Raw genomic sequence first — 21,611 nt, forward strand, 5'->3', positions numbered from 1 at the left:
TTGGTATTTTACCGTATTAGAGTGTTTTCTTCACCTCTATCCCCTTGATAGGTTATACAATCCTACTGGCTCCGCACAAGGTAGCACAGCAGAGGCACCTGCAACTGCTCCTCTGCGCTTCTCTCCGCTCTCAGACTCTGGGGGAGGAGGGACGGTCGTCCAGGAACTCTGGAGACATGCCTGATGGAGTGTCCTCAGACCTGTCCATGCAAAGGGCCCTTCACTGTCGTGCCAGGCTGCTACTGCTTCTCCTCTCTCACCCCAAAGCCCCCCTCCTTTCTCTGTGCTCTATGCTCCCCATGCCTGCAGGTGGTGGCACCTGGCTTCGCTCCCTCTCCACCCACCCCGTGGCCCAGGTCACCCCAGCCTTAAGGCCTCAGCGCTGGTCTTTCTGGGAAGTCTCTGCAGAGTCTGGAGCCCAGAAGCGACCACACCCAGCTAGGAGAGGAGCGCGCAGGGCAGTGCCAACAGCAAAGGTGCCGTCCTGCTAACAGCCATCCGGAGCGCACTAGACCCCTGAGCGGGTGGGGGGAAATGAGATTTTGAGGACCCGAGCCAAGTTGCCATAAGAACCTCCCTACCATGGTGGAAAGGGAGGTGGGCGGGGGGTGGGGGTGACTGGGTGACGGGGGCACTTGATGGGATGAGCACTGGGTGTTATGCTATATGTTGGCATATTGAACTCCAATAAAAAATAAATAATAAAATAAAAGAACCTCCCTACCCACTCACCACCCACTGCGCAGGCGCCTCCATGCAGGCACCAGCGAGCTCCAGCTTCCCGCCTATGTCCGTCCGCTCCCTGTACCCCTGGGGGGTCTGCCCAGCTAGGATGGTACCAAGGTGGGGGCACCGAGCAACAGCAGCATCTTCCCAGATCTGGGCATCCACGCCTGTTAGGACAACAGCGGTGGCTATGGCAGGTGGGCCCGGATGGCCTCGATGCTCCCGCGCTCGCTCCCTCACCCCAGGGGACACTTCCAGCAGGTGGGTTCCTGTTTGACTTGCCCAGATATGCCCTGTTCCCCACCTAGGGAAGGAAGTGTGTGGGCACCGTGGGAAGAGGGAGTTAAGAAATAGAGCATGGGGTTCTGCAAATGTACACACTTCCTCTTTTTATCTTATTGCTGACACTTTTTTTTAAAGATGTTATTTATTTGAGAGAGAGAGCTTGAGTGCTGGCAGAGGCAGGGGGAGAAGTAGACTCCCCGCTGAGCAGAAAGCCTGATTTCAGGCTCAATCCCAGGACCTGAGATCATGACCTGAGCTGAAGGCAGATGCTTAACTGACTGAGCCACCCAGGAGCCCCTTATTGCTGAAATTCTTAAAGTGAATGTGTCAAAGGCAGAGTTTCCTAGGCCCTCCAGGGGGCTGGGATTTGACTATAGATGGTGAAAGGCACTGGTGTGGGAGCTCAGGGAAAACAAAATCAAGCAAGTATTTCCTGGGCACTCCTGCGGTGCCAGGCTCGGTGCCAGGTGCCCTGCCAGAACTCCAAGGGGCCCAAGAAGACAAAGACAAAGGGCAGGGGAGCAGGCTGCACTCTGAAAGCTGATAGAACCCATGCCTCCTGCAGACTACACACATAGTGGGGGCTCCCAGGCGATTTAGTCCAGCTGATGCTCTCACGGGCACCCTCCCTCCAATCTGCCTTGGAACCCCAATGTACAGAAGTTTCTTCATTTCACCACTGCCTGCTTTCCTGCCCAGAATCCTTAATGTTTCCTAAATACAAGGAGGCCAGATGGATGCCATTCCTTGGAGGAAATTGCAATTTCAGTAATGCCAATTTATCCATTTTCTTTGGACATTGGGGTTACTTCCATAGTATTCACGAGCTATAATGAAAAGTGTTCTGTCTCTGAAAACCAGCACAGCTCAACATGCAGATACAATAACACTAACCTTTATATTCACACACCTGTTAGGTCCTACCTTACCACATAATCCATTTTCCAAAATACAAAGAATTGAGCCCATTATCCTGGCCTTTGGAATGGGTACAGAATGAATTATCCAACTTGTCTTCCAAATCACAGATGAAAATTATTCTAAGAATTTCTGGAACATGACAGATGTAAAGGAGACAGGGAGCAAGAGAACCAATGAAACATCCAAACTTTCCTGGGGCAAAGGGGAAGGTTGACAACTCAGGGGACACTCAAGTCTTTCTTTTATATGGAGACTTCATTGTTACTTCTAAGATCTCTAGCTGAACTGACAGTTCTTGAGTTCCCAGCTTAGGACTTTTCATAGTACAGGACCAGCCCCAGCATCCCTGTGGGCCCCTGTCTAAGACACTGGTTTAATGAAACCATAATCCATGCACTTGATGAGACATTCCCGGGCTGTCTGAACCACTTCAGCCTTCTTCTCATCTGGCTCTTGTTTGCCCACCACAGTCAGGATCTCCAGCAGCTCACTCTCCACCAGCTTCTTGGCCAGCTCAGCATCGGCTGCCAGCAGGTTGTAGGCAATGACCAGGCCCCGGTGTTGGACTGATAGTCGGTCGTGCAGGCAAAGCCGCTGGAGGATCTCCAACCACTGAGTTGTCTGGAAGGGAGAGAAGGATTAGAGAAATCAGTGGAAGGACAGAAAGAAACAGAAGGCAAGCAGGTATCTGGTAATGTGTATGGGACTCAGCATATGCCTATCTGAGCCCATTGGGACCAGGTGGCAGATGCCCACCTCCTTAGCAGAGCCAGGGTGGGAATCAGAAAACTAGAAGGAACCTGACATAATCCAATCCTTTTCACTTTACAAGTGGAGGAGAAGGAAAGGAGGGGAGGTAATTCAGCTATGATCATACATCTAAAAATAGTAGAGAATAAACACCCACTCATCCATTTATTTTTTAAGCATCTGGAGAAGCAAAGGGACAGGCCCACTGCATGCCTGATTGGAAGGGGATGGAAAGTGTTCAGAAAGGAGGATTCTAACCCTGAGCGTATGGGCAATGCCTGCTTCTGCCAACCCAAGGGCCCTTAGAGACATGAGCTCCAGGCATGCCCTGGGCTTGCACTCCACCAGCTTTGACTTCAACTGGAATTAAAACTGGAGTCAGGAGGGTGACGGGCACTGAAGGGGGCACTTGATGGGATGAGCACTGGGTGTTATGCTATATGTTGGCAAACTGAACTCCAATAAAAAGAAATTTAAAAAAAACAAAAACAACAAACACTGGAGTTAGGAGTGCAGCCTCTCCTCCATCCCTCCTCCATTCCCTCTTCTCCATTGCCAGTTGTGAAGCTGCTCAACTGTGGTACATAGGGAAGACAGGACTCCAGACCATCTGATCATCCCAAAAGATAGAACTGGAGCTAAGACTAGAACCAGGGAGCTTGACTTTCAGAGATTCAGCAGACACACATGGACAGCAGAGTAGAACAGTTACTGGTATGGGTTTTGGAGTCAGAGAGACCAGTGTTCAGGTCCCAGCTTAGCCACTTACCAAATATGGCCTTAGATAACTTTTTTAACCTTTCCAGGTTTCGGGAGCTCCTCTGTCCTCAGGTCTACCTACTTCTTTACATCGTGACGATTTAGTGATATGGTGCGTGGACAGAGCTTAGCACGAGGGCTGGAGCATGGTGAGAACTCACCAAGGAGAAATGGACAGAGATGATGATTTTAGGTACTAGTCCAAGGATTTCCCCCTTTGTTTCCTCGTACCTGTTACCTCACCCTCCATTTGTCAACGGGGACAGCTTTCTACATGCACCACTCTCAGATGGGGAGACACACACAGAAGGGAAGAAAAAGACCAATTACTGGCTTTTTGGATTCTAAGCAAATTTTTAAAACACTGCACCTTGTCTCCCACCCCAAGAAAAGGAAATGAAAATTCAGCTAGCGTGGTAGAGTTCAGGGGAAGGTTTTATGCTGACAGGTAAATGATAACAGGTCCAGTGCCATTGCTTCCAGGCACAGAAATGTAGCCAAGATTTCAGAGGCCCTCAGGAAGAAGGAAGAAGTGACCAGGAGAGGGTCAGCAATCCCCAAGGATTCCAATCCCTGCCCAATTCCCTGGCGGTGTGGTCTTGAGCTAGTTACTTCTCTGCACTCAGTTTTCCAATCTGGTAAACAGGGATAAAATAACTATACCTGCCAGTGACTCCTGGGTGGCTCAGTGGCTGAGCGTTTGCTTTTGGCTCAGATTGTGATCCCAGGGTGGTGAAATCGAGTCCCGCATCAGGCTCCCCACAGGGAGCCTGCTTCTCCCTCTGCCTATGTCTCTGCCTCTCTTTCTGTGTCTCTCATGAATAAATAAATTAAAAATATGTTTTTAAAAAAATAACTATACCTACCACATGGGGTTGTCAGAAGGATGGAAGAACTTAATAAACGTAAACATTTAGAGCAGCATCTAAGTCTGGTAAGTGGCTGAGTCACAGAGGGCCTGTAGGAGCCTGTTGACCGAAGTTATGTGACCAGTTACTTCAGCAGAGGCTACTTTAGGGCAGTGGTTTCAAAGCATAGTCACCAGGCCAGAAGCACCCCACCTCCAATCTACTGATTCAGAAGATCTAGGGAAAGTGTTTTTGCCAGCCGTCCAGGTGACTTACAGTTTTGAGAGACTTGCCTTAGGGGAAAATGCTAAAACCCAAGGACCAACCAAGATGAGTTACATCAGACAGAGACCCTTCTCTGGTGCCAGACAGTATTAGCACCCGTGGATCTTAGAGAAGGCATGCGCGAACATGCAAACACAAACACAGACGTACACACACACACAACACCTTGAATTGACTATCCAAAAAAGCATGCCAGGGGCACCTGTGTGGCTCAGTGGGTTAAGTGTCTGACTCTTGATTTCCATTCAGGTTGTGATCTCAGGGTCAAGAGATGAAGCCCTGCACTGGGCTCTGTGCTCAGCGGGGAGCCTGCTCGAGGTTCTCTCTCCCCCCCTCTGCCCCTCCCCACTGCATGCTCAAGCTCTCTCTCTCTCTCTCTTTCTCAAATAAATAAATATTTAAAAAAAAAAAATAAACAAGAGCCTGCCTTTAAAGTAGACTTGAGTACATTTGACTTGAGCTGCTTACATTTTTTTGTCTTCAGTGGAAAGGATGCCCATAAACTAAGTTCAGTTTGGTGAAATAAAGACATTTTCACCTTGCACTGCCACGTTTGTGATGGTGTACAAACTGCTTTGCTGAGACAGCCACAGATCCACCAAAGGATCTGATCATCATGTTCATGTAAGAGAATCTGCCATTTCTTTGCCAAACCACAAGCTCCTTATGGTACCCCAACCGAGTCCATGTTCCTCTCGGGGAGCTCAGGGGCTCCACGGCAGTAGTTAGTATTGTGGCCATCCTTGTCATCATTCTGAAGTAATGAACTGTAAGCATCACCAAAGTCAGTGGGTGAGAGTACATGGGAGGGACCTGAGTTAGCTCACGTGGAGAGTCCCAACAATGGATGTAAGGAGCCAGATAGTATAGACTCTCCTTCCAAGGTGATAGAAACAGATATCCAGGGGCCAGGGAGGTGTTACCTCAGAAGCTGGCCTCCCCACAGAGGATCACACAAGGCAGTACCCTTGCTGCCCCCGGGGCCCGCTCTCACCACTTGGGTCATCTTGAGGCACAGTTTCTTATGTGCTGCTGTCAGCATGGCCAGCGCCCCTGCGGCTGCGTTCTGCACCTTGTCATCATCCTCCCCACAGAGCAGCACCACCAGCTTCAGCCGGTCGTTCCCATCAGCCAGGAACCTCTCCTGTACCTAAGGGAGGGAGGCAAGTATAGGGCTCAGAGACAAATGCCCCCACCTGCCAGCCTGGAGAGGGAAAGAGGCATCTGAAGCCATGTTCTCTGACCCAAGATTCTTCCGAGCTTTCCCTTGAGCAGCTTGCCACCCAAGCCTCCCCCCAACCCCAGAAAGTCTCCTCTGATTAGCTAGAGAAAGGGTCTATAAGTTCCTCCAGCTAAAAAGCTAAAGAGAGCAGGAGATTCTCCATACAGCATGTGCCACCACTCCTGTTTGCATTCAGTTGTCTACACCAGGGGAAAGGGCAGGCACGGACTCCTGAATGGTAGATGTCGCCCCAAGGTCTGTGTTTCACTTCCCTTCGGGGTTAGACTGAAATGTCCTTCCCACAACAGATGGGCCTCCAGAGTCTGCCATAAAATGATTTTGCAGTCCCTGAAGGCACAATGGCTGAACAAGAGCAGGAGACAGAGTGAGAGCTGCTGTACCATTCAGCAGGGAAGGGATGAGCTTCCCAAGGACCCTAAAGCCAAGGGAAGGGCCTCCTAGAGCCCAGGGTCCTGATATGTCTCAGAGCTCACCGACCACCCCACCATCGGCTCCAGAGTAAAATCTGGTTGGTCAAATTTAAGGGGCATTTTGTTGGCTTGGGTTTCCTAGAAGTGGAGCTCTAAAAGGATCAAAGGTCGATCATAGCTGCCCAGGTTATAAATCTCCACCTGCATTCCCCTGATGCTGGAGTAGTGGTCCTCAGCGGTGAGAGCATGGTAGAGATGGTCAGTACACAGGGCACAGTTGTACTAGGAGGCAGCTACCCCAAAAGGATTACATTCCCCACCCCTCACATGTAGATGTGGCCGTAAACTAGTTCTCATCATGGAACATGAGAGAAAGTGATACGTGTCACTCCAGGCACCATGGCGGAGTACTCTAGGTAGGTGCCTTTCCCGTGGTCTGTCTCCCCGTTCACATGGAACCCACTCCCAGAGTGGCAGAGAGGGAGACAGTTCTTTTTTTTAGGGAAGCGGGGGATAGTTCTTGATGGTTGAAGAAGCCTGGATCCCAGGTCATTGCTTGGAAGCAGGCCCCTGGATCCAAACATAGGCAAGAAGTGAGGTGAGTGAGAAATGAAATTCTGTTTGGGTTGGGATTATTTTGATTTTGGTTGTTGTAGCAGCTGATGTTCCCAGGAGAAGCCTGCTCCCCCTTCTCATTCTCCCTCCTCTTTCTTTGGACACAGTCTCTTTTCCCACGTGGCTGCCAGCCACCCGGGCCAGCCTCAGGCCAGCTCCCTGGGAGGTCCTGTTTAGATTGATCGACTGATTGATCTATTTAACTTCAACAGGCTTTTATAGGTTGAGTTTTCATCCTATACCAGTGGAAAGATCCAAGACCTTGAGTTAAGAATTGAGAGAAACAGGGATGCCTGGGTGGCTCAGCAGTTGAGCATCTGCCTTTGGCTCAGGTTGTGATCCCGGGGTCTTGGGATGGAGTCCCACATCGGGCTCCCCTTGAGGAGCCTGCTTCTCCCTCTACCTATGTCTCTGCCTCTTTCTGTGCGTCTCTCATGAATAAATAAAGTCTTAAAAAAAAAAAAGAATTGAGAGGAACCAGTCTCATACATGAGGGCCCAGGAGGGCCACTTGGCATCACATCCATGAAGGGCCTCAGATTTGGCCCTATACCTTAGATGAGGTTGTGCCTACAGCCATAACAGTACTCTGGCAGGATGAAAAGAAGAAGACATTCATTCACCACCTGGTTATCATTTATCCCCATTGCAGGACCACGAAGCCATTGGCATGTTCTGAACTCATTTTATTTTTATAAATCCTGTAATTACTCTGCGAAGAACATAATTCTAGTGTATTGCAGTTTCCATCGGAACAGCAACTGTTCATTAAATATGAACATTTAAAATATTCTAAAATTGTTTGTATCTGTGTTTGCTTTTCCTCACTTTTTTATATAGGTGGAACTTTGAAACATGTAAGTGGCCTAACCTCTCCTGGCCTTGAAGAGGCCTTGGTCTTACATCCTTCTCTGCTATGAAATTATTCAGACACAAATAACTTAGGGAAATGGTACCTTCCATTTCACCCAGCTCAAGCGAGAGGTCAAAGCCGCAGCTTGGAATACTACTACTTTGTATGTTTTCCTTGGTCTCCCTGGTACATATATTCCTCTCAGGGTCCCTACAGGAAGGGGGCTGTAATCCAGGAGAGATTTGGGGGTTCCTGGGTACTCTGGCAAAATGCTACCTTAATACCACTGTAACCCCCAATCTCATGCCAGGCCCTGCCCTGTGGCTGGACTCTCCTTGTGGAGATTGTTCCCCACCCTCGTCCCAAGCCCACCTCACCTCCTTGTTCACCACCATGTTGCACATGCATTCAGTGGCCGCCTGTCGCAGCTGGTCATGATTCTCAAACATGTAGTTCTCAATGTCTGGCAAGGCTTTCTCTTTAAAGATCTTCTGCCTAGAATATGAGAGGTGAGGAAGGGTGGCCACTGAGTCCTCTGTAGTGGGCATTTGGCATTTTGGGCCACCCAAGGGCCATTCCACCCTGCTTGTGGTTCCCTCCTACATCCTCAGCCAGCATAGTCTGGATGACATCAATCCTACCACCAGCTCCAGGAAGGGCATCAATGGGTGTAAACTAAATGACACCATAATATCCTGGCCATAGCCATGGGGTCTGGGATGAACACGTCACCAGGCTGGAGATTCTTCTGTATTGTCACTGCAGAAGAGAAATTCTTTCTCTCTCTCCTGCTGGACATGAAGCCAAGAAGATATGAAGTCTGGAGCGACCCTTGTGTTCATGGCAGAGGGGAAGACCCCGTTTGAGAACTAAGACAACACAGGCAGAAGTGGATGGGAGTGGGAAAGTGGGGAGTAGTAGGGAGAGTAGAGAAGAAAAGAAAGTAGGAAAGTGGGGAAGCTTTGTAATGCCTGCATCAAGCCACACCTGCATCTGGTCACCTCAGACTTTTTATTTATATGTCATTAAATTCCCTTTATCCTTAAACCAGTTGGGAGTTGAGTTTTTTGCAACTGAAAGAATCTCAACTCAATTCTCTCTACTACCCCTTCGCTCCCAAGAAGGAATCCCTACCTCTCCCCTGGGTATCTTTTTTACTACTTTAGTCAGAAAGAAGTGTCTTTGTCATCTCCTTTGCCTTCATACATTCACTAGGTGCTAACTCGAATCCCTTCCACTGCAGTTTCTACTGGTCAGTTATCTTTGATCCTGTCCTCAGCGGGAAGCACAGATGGTGTATCTGAAATTTCCACCAAACTTCTCCTGGGGCACCTCTCTCCACCCCTGCTCCCTCCCCACCCCACTCACCGGAGTTTGTCACTCCGCCCAGACAGATTGGTAAGGCCCAGGAGAGCCTCGTAGTTCTGGAGCCCATCCCTCTGTGTGTCCAGGAGACTCACGAGGGGCCGCACCACCTCATACACCTGCAAGGAGGGGTCAGGGAGTGGGTCAGGCAGAGACTATAATCCCCCAGACCCTAAAATTTCAGTGCCCAGCTCTAGAATTTCCAAAATGCTTGCCCACCCACTCATTCAGCTTTCATAATGACCCTGAGTGGTAGGATTATTTCCCTTACTTTCCAGACAAGGTAACTGAGTTTCTAAGAGGACAGCCCTGTTAAGTCAGGGGCAGAGCCAGGCCTAGAGTCCAGGCACCACCAATTCACTGCCCTCTCTGTGACCACACCATGCCCCCTCCCAGGCAGGGGTTAGGGCAACAAGGGGAAAGACCCCTAGGAGCATTGCCCCATCCCACCCACCCCGGCACCCACCCGCTCCCCTGGAAAGGCGATATCCGGATTAGAGACGGCAGCAATCTTTGCCAGGGCATGGGCTGCCTTCACCTTGCCCACGTCTGTGCCCTCCAAAGCCAGCGGAATAAGTGCCTGTAAGAGAGGGTACAGTCACTTCTCTGTCACAGACATCCAGAGGCCTCTCTTCCCCTCCCTCCTTTCCAGCCGTTGTCTGCCTCTGCAACATAAGCAAGCCTGAGTATCGCAGAGAATGATTAAATACAGAATCATGGATTCACTCCTCCAGCTTCCCAGCATACTTGGATTTCTTTGCCTACACTCTCCGCCATTCATCCACCCTGCTGGTTTTTGGAAAAATAAATGGATCAACATACTGACTTTTTACTCCCTGACTTAGGGCAAACCTAATCATCCCAGCAGCCACTTATTGAGCGCCTACTATGAGCCAATACTTTAAGTGTATTTTCTATAATCCTTGTGACATTCTGCAGAGTAAATGTGTGATTCCCCACCCTCATTTCATACATGAGGAAACTGGCTCAGGCAGATTGAGTAATTCGCCCAAAGCTATGCATCTAAAAAAGGAATGAGCAAGGACTCAAAGACACGTGTTCTACAGCAAAGTCTATGATCTGTGCATCTGTACCATGCTTCCTTCCAATAGCAAGGAGGATGAAAGGGATCCCACAGGGGCAGCCCCGGTGGCTCAGCGGTTTAGCGCCGCCTGCAGCCCAGGGCGTGATCCTGGAGACCCTGGATCGAGTCCCATGTCAGGCTCTCTGCATGGAGCCTGCTTCTCCTTCTGCCTGTGTCTCTTGCCTCTGTCTCTCTCTGTGTGTCTCTATGAATAAATAAATAAAATTCTTTTTTTTTTTTGAAATAAATAAAATTCTTAAAAAAAAAAGAGAGGGGGATCCCACAGTAAATCCCATGACAAACCATAAAATCTGGCTGAAGTTGGTTTGAGGCATGAGCAGATAGGAGAGATACCTGAAAGACAGTATTCCAGGAGGCTGGGTTGGGGCAAGGGGTGCATTATTCTTGGGCTAGGCAAAGAGCGTGCGCATGTGCACACATGCTTCTCCCCAGTAGATCACCTTCTAGGATGGCAAACATTATCCCACCAATTACCTTGCCACCACCTTGAGCCACAATAGTTCCTCGATCTTTTGGGTTATCACACAGTGCCAGGAATACCCTATAAGGCAAGGATAAAGGACACATAATGTGCACCCTCCCCAGGCATCAGCAGGCCAGCCAGTCAGACCCAGTGAAGCCCTGGAAAGTTCTGCACCTGTCCCGGCATTAGCCACCTTGGCTGGATACTGCCATGGATAGAAGGAGCTGGGGAGAAAGTGAAGCCAAGAGGGGCTGCAAAGAGCCACCCCATCCCTATGTGGGGAGGCAACAAATGGCTCCTTGCTATCCATCAACCAGGAGAAAATCTTCAACATGGATGCACTCCAGGACCTCTGTGATCTGGTCCTCTTCCCCTCTCTGGTCTTACTGGCATCACTTCCTCCTGTGCACTCCACATTCCAGAACAATGGAATGGAGAACCCCATTCATTCACACCTTCTCCCTCTGTCCTCAGTATCTGTAGATCCTGTCCCTTCTGCCCAGAACCCTTCCTCTCTTGTATTTGGGTGATTCCTCTTCTCCCCTCATGGCTCCACTGATTTGTCACTTCCTCCAGGAGGCCTTCCTGGCTGCCCTTCCACTACCTCTAGTCTGGCTGGTGGGTGTCACTACTCGTACCCCAACCAACCCTCTGCGTTTCCCCCACTGCATCATATTTTAACTGTAAGCCTGTCTGCCTCTCCATCACAGTACACAGAAACTGTGCCTTTCATCTTTGGAATAGCAGGTCCCACACAGGGCCTGGGAACCAGGTAACCAGGATGGACAGTGACCTCTTTCCTCCTTATGCAAATTTCCACCAGGGATGACCTGCCCTGCCATGTCACTTTTCTTTTCTTTTCTTTTCTTTTCTTTTCTTTTCTTTTCTTTTCTTTTCTTTTCTTTTCTTCTTTTCTTTCTCTCTTTTCTTTTCTTTCTTTTCTTTTCTTTCTTTTCTTTTCTTTTTTTAATGATTTTGTTTATTTGAGAGAGAGAGGGAAGGAGGGAAAGAGGAAGAGGGAGCACAAGCAGGGGGAGGGACAGAGGGAGAAGCAGGTCCCCCACTGCGCAAGGAGCCTGATGGGACATGGAACTCAATTGCAGCCCCCAAGACCATGACCTGAGGCAAAAGCAGACGCTCAAGTGACTGAGCCCCAGGTGCCCTGCCATGTCAGTTTCCAATACCCATCTTCTTTCATCTCCTCTCCAGACCCCCACAATGGCTCATTCACTCATTTACTCCCCTGCCACCTCTATACCCTCAGCCCCACCTGGCCAGCAGCTCTTTGGTCTGGTCAGTGAGGATGGCATTGTCCGCTTTCACCATGCAGGCGAGTGCAGAGGTGACACCAGCCTTCAGAAGCCGTTTCACACGCATGTCTATAAAATCCTTCTTGTCCTGGGGAGACAAAAGGGTGGCTGTGGGGAAGGACCTGGCACCAGACCAATCTGTATTGGAACTAAAGGTGGTGCATTTCTAACTGCTTGTGGCAGGCTGAACAATGGCCCCCAAAGATGTCCATGTCCTAATCCCCAGAACCTGTGAATGTTACCTTACACGCCAAAAAGGACTTTGCAAAAGGTTCACTTTCCATTGTGGGGGTGTGTGGGGGGGTGCTTAGGCAGGAGGGGGAGAGGATAGAGAGCAGATAAAGTTGACAACAATGGATTGGGTTGTGAAGGAAACCCAAAGTCAGGCCCAAGGTTGAACAGTCCCTACAGATCATTCTCGAAGAGGGTGGGAAGTGGCTGGCATTTGTGGGTGATTTCTAGAAGCCACATTTGAACTTTACAGCAGCAGAGTATGCTATACAGCCTTGCCTGCATAAAACAGTATGCAGCTTTAAAAACGGATTCAGAGAATGACATAGCAGGTGATGGGGATTAAGGGGGGCACTTGTGATGAGCACTGGGTGTTGTATGGAAATGCTGAATCATTAAATTCTATACCTGACACTAATATTACACTGTATGCTGGCTAGTTGGAATTTAAACGAAAACTTAAGAAAAAAATGGGGCCCCTGAGTGGCTCAGCAGTTAAGTGTCTGTCTTCCTTTGGCTCAGTGCATGATCCTAGAGTCCTGAGATTGAGTCCTGCATCAGGCTCCCTGCGAGCAGCCTGCTTCTCCCTCTGGCTGTGTCTCTGCCTCTCTCTCTCTCTCTCTCTCTCTCTCTCTCTGTGTCTGTCATGAATAAATAAATAAAATATTTAAAAAATAAAAATAAATTTTAAAAAAGAATGGCATAGCCATCTGGAAAACACCTAAAGCATTTTCCCAAAATCGGGCATAAAACATTCTAACTATGAAAAGAAAAAAGATGCACGGAGAAAAACAGCCTCTGCTAAGTAACATAGCGTGCGTACCAAGACACTGACAGTGGTCAGAGGGAGATGACGTCATTGGTGAGTGGTCATTTCCTTTTCTCTGGGGTCTACATTTTTGTTTGTTTTGCAATGTGGTTATATTTCTTTTTCTTTTTTTAAGATTATTTATTTATTTATTCATGAGAGACAGAGAGAGAGAGAGAGAGGCAGAGACACAGGCAGAGGGAGAAGAAGGCCCCATGTCAGGAGCCCAACCCGACCGATCCCAGGTCCCCAGGATCAGCCCTGGGCCAAAGGCAGGTGCTAAACCCCTGAGCCACCCAGAGATCTCCCAATGTGGTTATACTTCTTTGACCATTTAAAAAAATCTAAATCTTCCACTGGCTGGAAATACAATGTATATACATTCTAATTCAAACCACAGACAAAGCATACCCTTGAGTGCAGGGAATCACTGAGGAGGGCCTCTGGGGGATTTGTGACATCTGGGCTACTGCTGCCTGGCCCCATTCTCTCCGTTGTTATTCCTACCTAGCACCCATATCCCGAAATCCAGATATCCCAGGAAACGAAATCTCTGGAAAGTGTTGGAAACATGAAATATACTGTCTGTCTGATGTCCATGAAACAACATAAATTGCAAAACGTTCATCATGGCCCCATTTGATTTTTCAGACTACGTATGATGGTTGGATCCTCACCCCCCAAGGCACATAAACCCTTAAAACTAAGGGGGGGACGAGCGCCACCTAGTGGGAGACATTGACCACGATCATCTTCAGTCTATCGGCGTCCTCTGCCAAATGCTCCCACACCCACCCACAGCACCCCGACGTCGTGGTTCTTCCGTTCTGCTTCTCTGGATGCCTGGTGGCGCAGACTCCCCCCACCCCGGCCTCATCCCTACCCTACCTTAGGGTGCTCCTCGGGCACGTGCTGCTTGGAGAACTTGGCGAGCTGCACCAGCTCCGGGATGACCTCCTTGACATCATAGCTGTTGGTACAGTTCACCAGGGTGGTGGCCACGGAGTACAGGATGGTCTTGTCAGCCGTCTGCAGTTATGGGGCGGGGGGACGGGAGGGGAAACTTTAGAACAAATCTCTGCTTCCAAGACGGCCCCCTGGAGCAGCCCGGGTTGCTGGAGGTTTAGCGCCACCTTCGGCCCAGGGCAGGGCCTGATCCTGGGGTCCCAGGATCGAGTCCCTCATTGGGCTTCCTGCATGGAGGCTGCTTCTCCCTCTGCCTGTGTCTCTGCCTCTGTGTGTGTGTGTGTGTCTCTCATGAATAAATAAATAAAATCTTAAAAAAAAAAAAAGCCGGCCCTCTGACCTGTCGGGTGAGTTGGTTTGAGCCCCGCGTGGACAACAGCAGGTGGCACAGAGGGAACAGCAGAACTAGCTCTGCTCACGCAGGGTGGGCAGACATTTCTCCTGCACTAGCCACAGTACCCCAGGAGAGCATGGCGGGGGAGCCCTCAGAGTGTGCTGCTTGCTCTGTGCCTCTTTGAAATGCCCAAACCCGACATACTTTGCCATGGGATGGGGGCGGGGGATGGGTAGGGACTGGACACACCTCTGGTCTGGCCCCCGGTGGAAACTCCCTCTTTCCCCTCCTCCTTTTGGTGGTGGAAAAGAACCAGGGAATTAGCACGAGCACCCATTTTATGGTCAGGTAAAATGAAGGGCAGACAGGGGGAAGTAACCAATCTGGTTTACATCGGCAGTAGGGCCAGAGCCTGGATGAAGACACAGGAGTCCCATTTCTCAGGCTCAGCAGAGGACCCTATGAGCTTGAATCTAGTAGACCTTTCCTGAAGGCCAGAGGTCAGGGCCACGCTTGCCTTGGCCAGCTCAAACATGGCCTGCAGGGCGGGGATGTCCTGGACAAAGTCGTCTTTCACGTCGGCATCCAGGGTGAGGTAGGCCAGGCCCTCCACTGCCCATCGCCGGGTCCGGGTATCTATGGATGCATTGCACAGCCACCTGGAAATAGGAGAGGAAGAGCACTGGGGAAGGGGGTGGCTCGGTCTTCCGAGCTCGGTCTTGTAGATCTCTTTGAGCTCGGGTCAAGAGGGTGAACCCATTTCAGGGCAGTGGGGACCTTTCACCATGCGGCATCCACTAGAGCACATCCCAGAGAGAAGACGGTGGGCCTGGGGAAGTCGAACCCCCTTACTTGCGACACTGTTTAGCCAGCTTCTCCGTGGACCCTTCAGCAAACTGCCTGAGGCCATAGTCCGTGCCCCCTGCGGAGCCCAGCTTACAGAGTCCCTGTGGGGGAAGGGAGATGCTTCTAGAGTCAGACACACTTGGAGACAAAGGGCCCTGCTCAAACAGGTCCCTGTGGCTGGAACACTTTGCCCCTTTGTCTTTGCCTGGATACACCTCTCTGCCTACTACCGAACTCAGCTCAGGTGTCACCTCTTCCAAGATGCCTCCCCTGAGGCTTCCAGGATGGGGCAGATGCTCATGAAGCTGGACTTCTTTACCCTGCCCCATTCCGCTGCCACCATTTTGGCTCCACTGCTGTTTTGGAAAATCAGCACAAAACGATACTAATCTTACCTGAAACTGCAATGGTGCAAGTTATGCTAGCACAAAAACCAGCACAGAAATCAGATCACATGGATAACAAATTCAGATATGCAGAATTTTACCCAGGAGAAATTGTACTCTTAGGAAAACGTAAAAAAAAAAAAAATGGAAAACATGCCTTCCATAAGAGAAAACTCATGATGGAAGAAGCTATAATTAGTTTCTTAAAAATTGATATAAACAGGAAACACATCAACGACTCAAATTGTCACTGTAATTGTTTACAAGCAAACTAAAAGACCCATGAAAAGAGTTGCCATAAAATGAAACTGGAAAAATTGAAATGGGTTATCAGTGCCATCCAGAAACTGATTAGGGAAACAAACTGATTTTTTCGAGTTTGCTCTGAAAATGCTGGCTGGGCAGAAGCTCCCCCACAGCATGGGCTTCCCATGGAGAGGAGCCACGCCTCACTCATCCGGTGTCCCTGGGGCCCGGCACCCACCATGTCTGGTACCAACACTCACCACCAGTGTGCGGATCTTAATCTTCTCATTTTTGGTGGTCTTGTAGATCTCTTTGAGCAGTGACACGCCATTGGTGATGATGAAGGTGGCACGGCTGAGCTTGGTGGATGCGTGGATGAGGGCCTCCACGGCCACCAGCTGGTCTACCTCCCGCTCGGAGCCACACAGCGCTACCATCATCTCCATCACACCTTTCATTCCCAACAGCTGATTGCCCAGGTCAAAGGGGCCTTGCAGGATCCCTGACACTGTCTGAATGGCAATCACATTCTTGTCCATGTCCTGGGGGTCAAACTTGCCCCTAAAATCAAGGACAAGGTGGTCAGGAGAACTGGCTAAGGTGGGTGGGAAGAATGTGGGATTTGGAGGCAGACAGATCCAAATTTACGTCCTGGATCTACCACTCATGTGCTGTGTGACCTTGGGCGATTCCCTGACCCTCTCTGAGCCTCAGCATCTTGATCTATAAACTGACGGTATAGTACTACTAATCAGAGTTATGGTGAGGGTGAGTGATGTAACAGACATGCCATGGGTTGTGTCCCCCCAAGAAGCATAGTCAGATGGATGGGGACTGACACAAAGGACTTTGATTAGGGAGAACTCTTGGGATCAGCTCATGTTTTAGAAGGGAAGGAAGCAAGCCTCAGCAGAAGGAGGCAGAAGGACGCACTGGGCTGCAACTCAGTCATCATAAAGCCTCAGCCTGTGATGAGTGCTACAGCTGGGACACCCTCCAGAGTTGTTTCCAGCTGGGGGTGGGGGTGGGGGACACACAGGGCATTGGATGCTGGCCGCCCTGGGGAGGAGGAAGCAGCTGTCTCCAACTGAGGGAAGTCCCAAAGAGAGGCGAGCGCTGTCCATCAATGGGCTTCCCAGCAGCTCAGATGTCTAGTGGGACAGTCCAGCAGCCACCCCAACACAGAAGGGCCCACTCTCTGTCTCTTTGATAAGCTGACATTTGTTCCTTCAACCTCAGGAGCTTGTGGTAGGTTTTAAATAAGTCCAAAAATATTTTGACACCCCTCCATGCAAAAGATAGAACCTAACTCTCTCCTCTTAAATGCAGACCACTCTTCACAACTTGCTTCTACAAAGAGAATGTGGCGGAAATGATCGTGTGTGACTTCTGAAGCTAGGTAATAGAAGACATTGCCATTTCTGCCTTGTTCTCTCTGAATTGCTCACTCTGGGTACCAGGCAGTAATGATACTCAAGCTACCTGTGGCCAGGCTCATACCGGGAGGGATGGAGGCCTCCTGTCAATAACCAGCACCAGCATGCAGGCCTTCAGATGACTGCAGCCCAGGCCGACGTGTGACAGTCAGTTCATGAGAGCCCCAGAGCCAGATCCACCCAACCTAGTCACTCCCAAACTGCGGTCATATTGTGAAATAATAAATGATTACTATTACTTCAAGCTTCTTGCTACATTTTGGGGTGATTTGTTATACAGCCATAGGTAACTAATACAGAGCATGATTCCCTGAGACCTCCAGGAGACTCACGTGATGTATTCCTCACAGATCTTGCGGAAGTGATCGCGCTCTGGGTCACAGCGCAGGTCATCGTAGAGCTTGTTGATGAGGACGGAAGCCAGCATTCGGGTGTTGTCAGTCAGAGGCAGGCAGGATGGCAGATCTGGAACCTGCCCTACCACCTTCAAGATCTTCCTCAGGCCTTCAGGACAGATGATGGCAATTGTCAGATCTCTGCTGGGGTCTGTCCTCACAAACACACCCTCTTCTTCAGTTGTCTTAACACCAGCTTCTCTCCAGCATATCTTTTGGCAGTACATGGCTTTTCCAGAATGAAGGGTACTGGTATGGGGCCGGGAGACCCACATTCTGCACCTGACTCTGCCCCTAGGTGAGCAATTCACCTCCCATTGTGGGTGGGCCTCTATTTTCACATGTACCCTCTATGGGTTGATGTATAACCTTCCCCAAATATTATTTGATATTCTCTCTTCCCCAGGCCTCACTTCTATAAAATGGGAACCATACTACCTACCACAGAGCATTTGAGGACTCAATGAGATAATGTATGGAAACTGCCTAGGGCCAATCCAGACATGTCATTATCACTCAACAAACACTTACTATTTATTTAGTAAATGCTACATTTGCTATTTATTATTACTATCTCTTCTCTCTTCTGTTGAAGAAACTTCAATGACTTCCTATTACCCATTAGGCTAATTCAGTCATTACATATCTGTTGAATAAATGAAGGAATAAGTGAAGAAATAAATTAGCACCTTTTAGGTAGCAAATACTGAAATAAAAAATACAATCCTCTCCTCAAAAAACTCACAATGGAATAAGGAACAGTCGTATGAAGATTAAATAAGCTGTAATAAGGACAGAAGGTGCGATAAGGACAGAGTGGTGACACCACAGATGTGGTAATTTGCTCCAAAAAAGTAAAAGAGTTGTACATTCTCTCTTTTTAAAAATATTTATTTATTTATTTATTTATTTATTTATTTATTTATTTATTTATTCATTCATTCATTCATTCATTTGAGAGAGAGAGTACAAGCAGGGGAAGCAGGAGAGGGAGAAGCAGGCTCCCTGCTGAGTAGGGTGACACAGGGCTCCAACCTAGAACCCTGAGGATCATGACACAAGCAGAAGGCAGACACTCAACCGACTGAGCCACCAGGCGCCCCTGAGTTGTATGTTATTCTGATTGAGTAACAAATATTGCTTCCTACCTACCCTACCTATTAACTGTGTGGTTGGACCTAGGTCCGAGTACAGAGAGAAAGAGGTCTATGATTCACCCTTTGAAATATATGCAGAGAAGACCAGAACTGGGGTGGAGGAGGGAAGGAAGTGCTGAGGTAGGAGGTTTATAAGTGCTAGAGTAATCTGTTAAAGTACACTTTGCTGAGATCTGTGAAAACCAAATGAGGAAATGCAATATCAAAAGAGGATAAATTTCAAATGGGTGGAAGCTAATCTGAACCTTTTAGAATAAAGGATGGTTCTATATGTTTTTAAACCTGTGGGAGTTTATCACAGTAGATGATAAAGCCATAGGTATGACTCCTGAACAATTAAAGTGGATTTGGGAGAGTGGGTAATATCTTGGAGCCAACAAATTTAGGGACTGTCTGCTAGAACCTTGTTACTGTGCCTTATATATAGGACACTTGATGCCATTTCTCCCTTCTAGAAAGCCTGTGAAGTATTTTGCCAACCATGGGACTTCAGGAATATTCCCCCAAGGTTGGTGGAGTCCTGTTTGTCTTTGGCATTGCCCGCATTGGTTAAATAACTCTGTCCAGGTGTTTTCCAGCATGTTTGGGCATTTTCTGTGTGTGTTCAGGCCCTTAATTCAGAGCTGAGCTTTGATCTAAATCCTCACCAGCCCGTTGGTGGTTTCTAAGTGTTAATGCCTTTTCCTGGCTTTTCAGTGGGACTGAAGACTTGTTCTAGGCAAAGGCCACACCTCCTCTGCTTTCTGCTCAGTGCCAGATATTCTGGTGCCCCCCTGAAAGGTTGGAATGAGCCCCAGACCCTCCCACCTCCTCACCATTATCCACCACATAGATGGTACGCGAGTTGTCGTGAATGGCAAGGTCCTTCCTGGGGACATTCTTATTGAGCAGATTCAGGGCTTGATCCCTGCCCTGGCCAGACACTTTCTTACTGACCAGCATGTCGAGCAGGTGGCTGGTGATCTGCTTCAGGTCCTTCTTGGTGTCTGAGGAAGGAGAGGACAAGAGTAAGTAGAGAGTAGGGTCTTACTCAGATCTATAGGACCAGGAATGGCAGAGGTTTTTAGAAGAGTTCTGAAAATATGGAATCCATGGCTTCCTGGAAGTTGGAATTTCCCCAGAAGATATAGTATTGCCCATCTCAGCCCCAAAAAGGGAGGTTCCTAGACAATACCCCCAATGGGCCTCCAGCCACTTTACGCTGCACACTGACTTCTACAACAGCTCCTGCTGCCATCCTTGAACAGCTCTGGTTCTTAGAAAGTTCTTTATTCCAAGGCATGACTGGCAGGGAGCCAGGGACACTTCATGTAGCTTTTAATAAACTGATTTAACAAAATGTTTTCCAGAAAAGAAATTTATATTCCTTACAGACATCTTACTCCCTGCAGATTCAGGCATACTGGGAGCCCAAATTCAAGCCTCAGATGGGATGCCAGATCTTCCCTGCCCGCTGGGGGATTAAAAGGTAAATGCTTTTTCCTGCTTTTTCCCTGTCTGACTTCACTGCATCTTAGGGATTTTTGTTCTCATTCTAGTTTAGAGCTCAAAGGCAGGGGGGGAGGGAGGAAGGGAGTAGAAAGGAAAGGATCTCCAAAACATGTCATATGAATGACTGATGAAGGAAAGAGGCTCTCTAACTGGACAAGGAAAGTCATCGGTGGATGTGATAGTTTTTCAGATAAGGGTGTGTCATGAAGGCAAAAGAATAGACTTCTTCTATGATGCTCTAGAGAGCAGAACTGGGGTCAAGTGGGGTGGAAGCTACAAGGAGATGGATCCTAAATCAGTATCTAGTAGAATTCCTTAGCAGAGATGTCCAACAACTTTCAACTTCCCAAGGAAGCTGTGGCCCTCAGTGCACCATACCTTTCAGTGTTCCCATTCTTGGGGATGCTCTTCCACTCTGGCCCTGGGTCAATCATGTGACTTAGAGCACACCCAGCAGCTTAAAAGCACTTGCACATTGGGGCTCGTCCATTGAGAATGAGGCCACCATACAGACACCCAAGATGCCCACTAGAGATGCCACAAAGAGAAAAACCAAGATGTCCTGGCCAGCATCTCCAGTTAACCACCAATTGTACAAGTGTACCATTTGGGACCCTCCAGTGGTTCTAGCACAGAAAAAAGAATGTGACTTGCTGACCATTATGACAGTTAAGTCAGAACCACATCAAGAATCCAGGACTCCCAAAGGTTCATGTTATTAATCTACAAAGAGCTCTTATGAATCAATAAGAAAAACACTGATACTCCAAGAAAAAATAAGGGTAATGATATATGACAGGTTGTTGGAAGACAAACGAATCCAAATGGCTAATAAAAATAAAGAAAAATGATCAATCTCACTAGTGATTTTTTAAAATTCAAATGAAAAATAAATAAATAAATAAAATAAAAATTCAAATGAAGTTATTTTTACCTAATGAATAGGAAATTTTTTTTAAATGAGAGTATTCAAATCTGGTAGGAGAATGAGTGGAGATGGGACCCCCATCAGCATCACTTGGTAAGAGTACAAATTCATGTACCCTCTCAGAAAGGAATCCAAAAGTAACATGGAGAGAAAACTTCAGTTGTGTTCATAGCCTTTGACCTATATTCCCATTACTAGGAATTTTATTCCAAGAAAATAATTGCAAATGCAAGTATAACTTTGTGTAAAGAATAGCTACTGAACTGCCTTTTATAAGCATGCAACTAGGAGCAATCTAAATCTCCACTGATATAGAGTTGGTTGGTGAATTATGATATATTCATACAATGGAATATAATGAAAATATTTAAAATCAAGCTTTCTATTAGTGAACCTTCCCAGGCAGAGCAGGAACTTCTAAAACCATGCCCAGGACCTGGATGTGCTGGA

General features: G+C 48.3%; 1 protein-coding gene across 4 annotated transcripts in view; it reads right to left on the reverse strand.

The window, feature by feature from the left end:
* Window positions 1–1,134: 1,134 nt before the first annotated feature.
* The window catches only part of UNC45B (unc-45 myosin chaperone B), a 33,685-nt gene continuing 13,208 nt past the window's right edge, over window positions 1,135–21,611 (reverse strand). For all 4 annotated transcript variants that reach the window (XM_072747702.1, XM_025996134.2, XM_072747700.1 and 1 more), the window contains 13 exons: window positions 19,558–19,728; window positions 17,523–17,694; window positions 16,015–16,315; window positions 15,129–15,223; window positions 14,794–14,935; window positions 13,865–14,005; window positions 11,898–12,025; window positions 10,639–10,705; window positions 9,526–9,639; window positions 9,063–9,178; window positions 8,072–8,189; window positions 5,569–5,724; window positions 1,135–2,553 (listed from right to left, as the gene is read on the reverse strand). In XM_072747702.1, coding sequence (XP_072603803.1) covers window positions 2,293–2,553; window positions 5,569–5,724; window positions 8,072–8,189; window positions 9,063–9,178; window positions 9,526–9,639; window positions 10,639–10,705; window positions 11,898–12,025; window positions 13,865–14,005; window positions 14,794–14,935; window positions 15,129–15,223; window positions 16,015–16,315; window positions 17,523–17,694; window positions 19,558–19,728 — 1,982 coding nt within the window. In that variant the 3' untranslated portion in view covers window positions 1,135–2,292. The remainder of the gene's footprint in view (window positions 2,554–5,568; window positions 5,725–8,071; window positions 8,190–9,062; window positions 9,179–9,525; window positions 9,640–10,638; window positions 10,706–11,897; window positions 12,026–13,864; window positions 14,006–14,793; window positions 14,936–15,128; window positions 15,224–16,014; window positions 16,316–17,522; window positions 17,695–19,557; window positions 19,729–21,611) is intronic.

This window comes from Vulpes vulpes, chromosome 2 (assembly GCF_048418805.1).
Source record: "Vulpes vulpes isolate BD-2025 chromosome 2, VulVul3, whole genome shotgun sequence".
NCBI lineage: Eukaryota > Metazoa > Chordata > Mammalia > Carnivora > Canidae > Vulpes > Vulpes vulpes.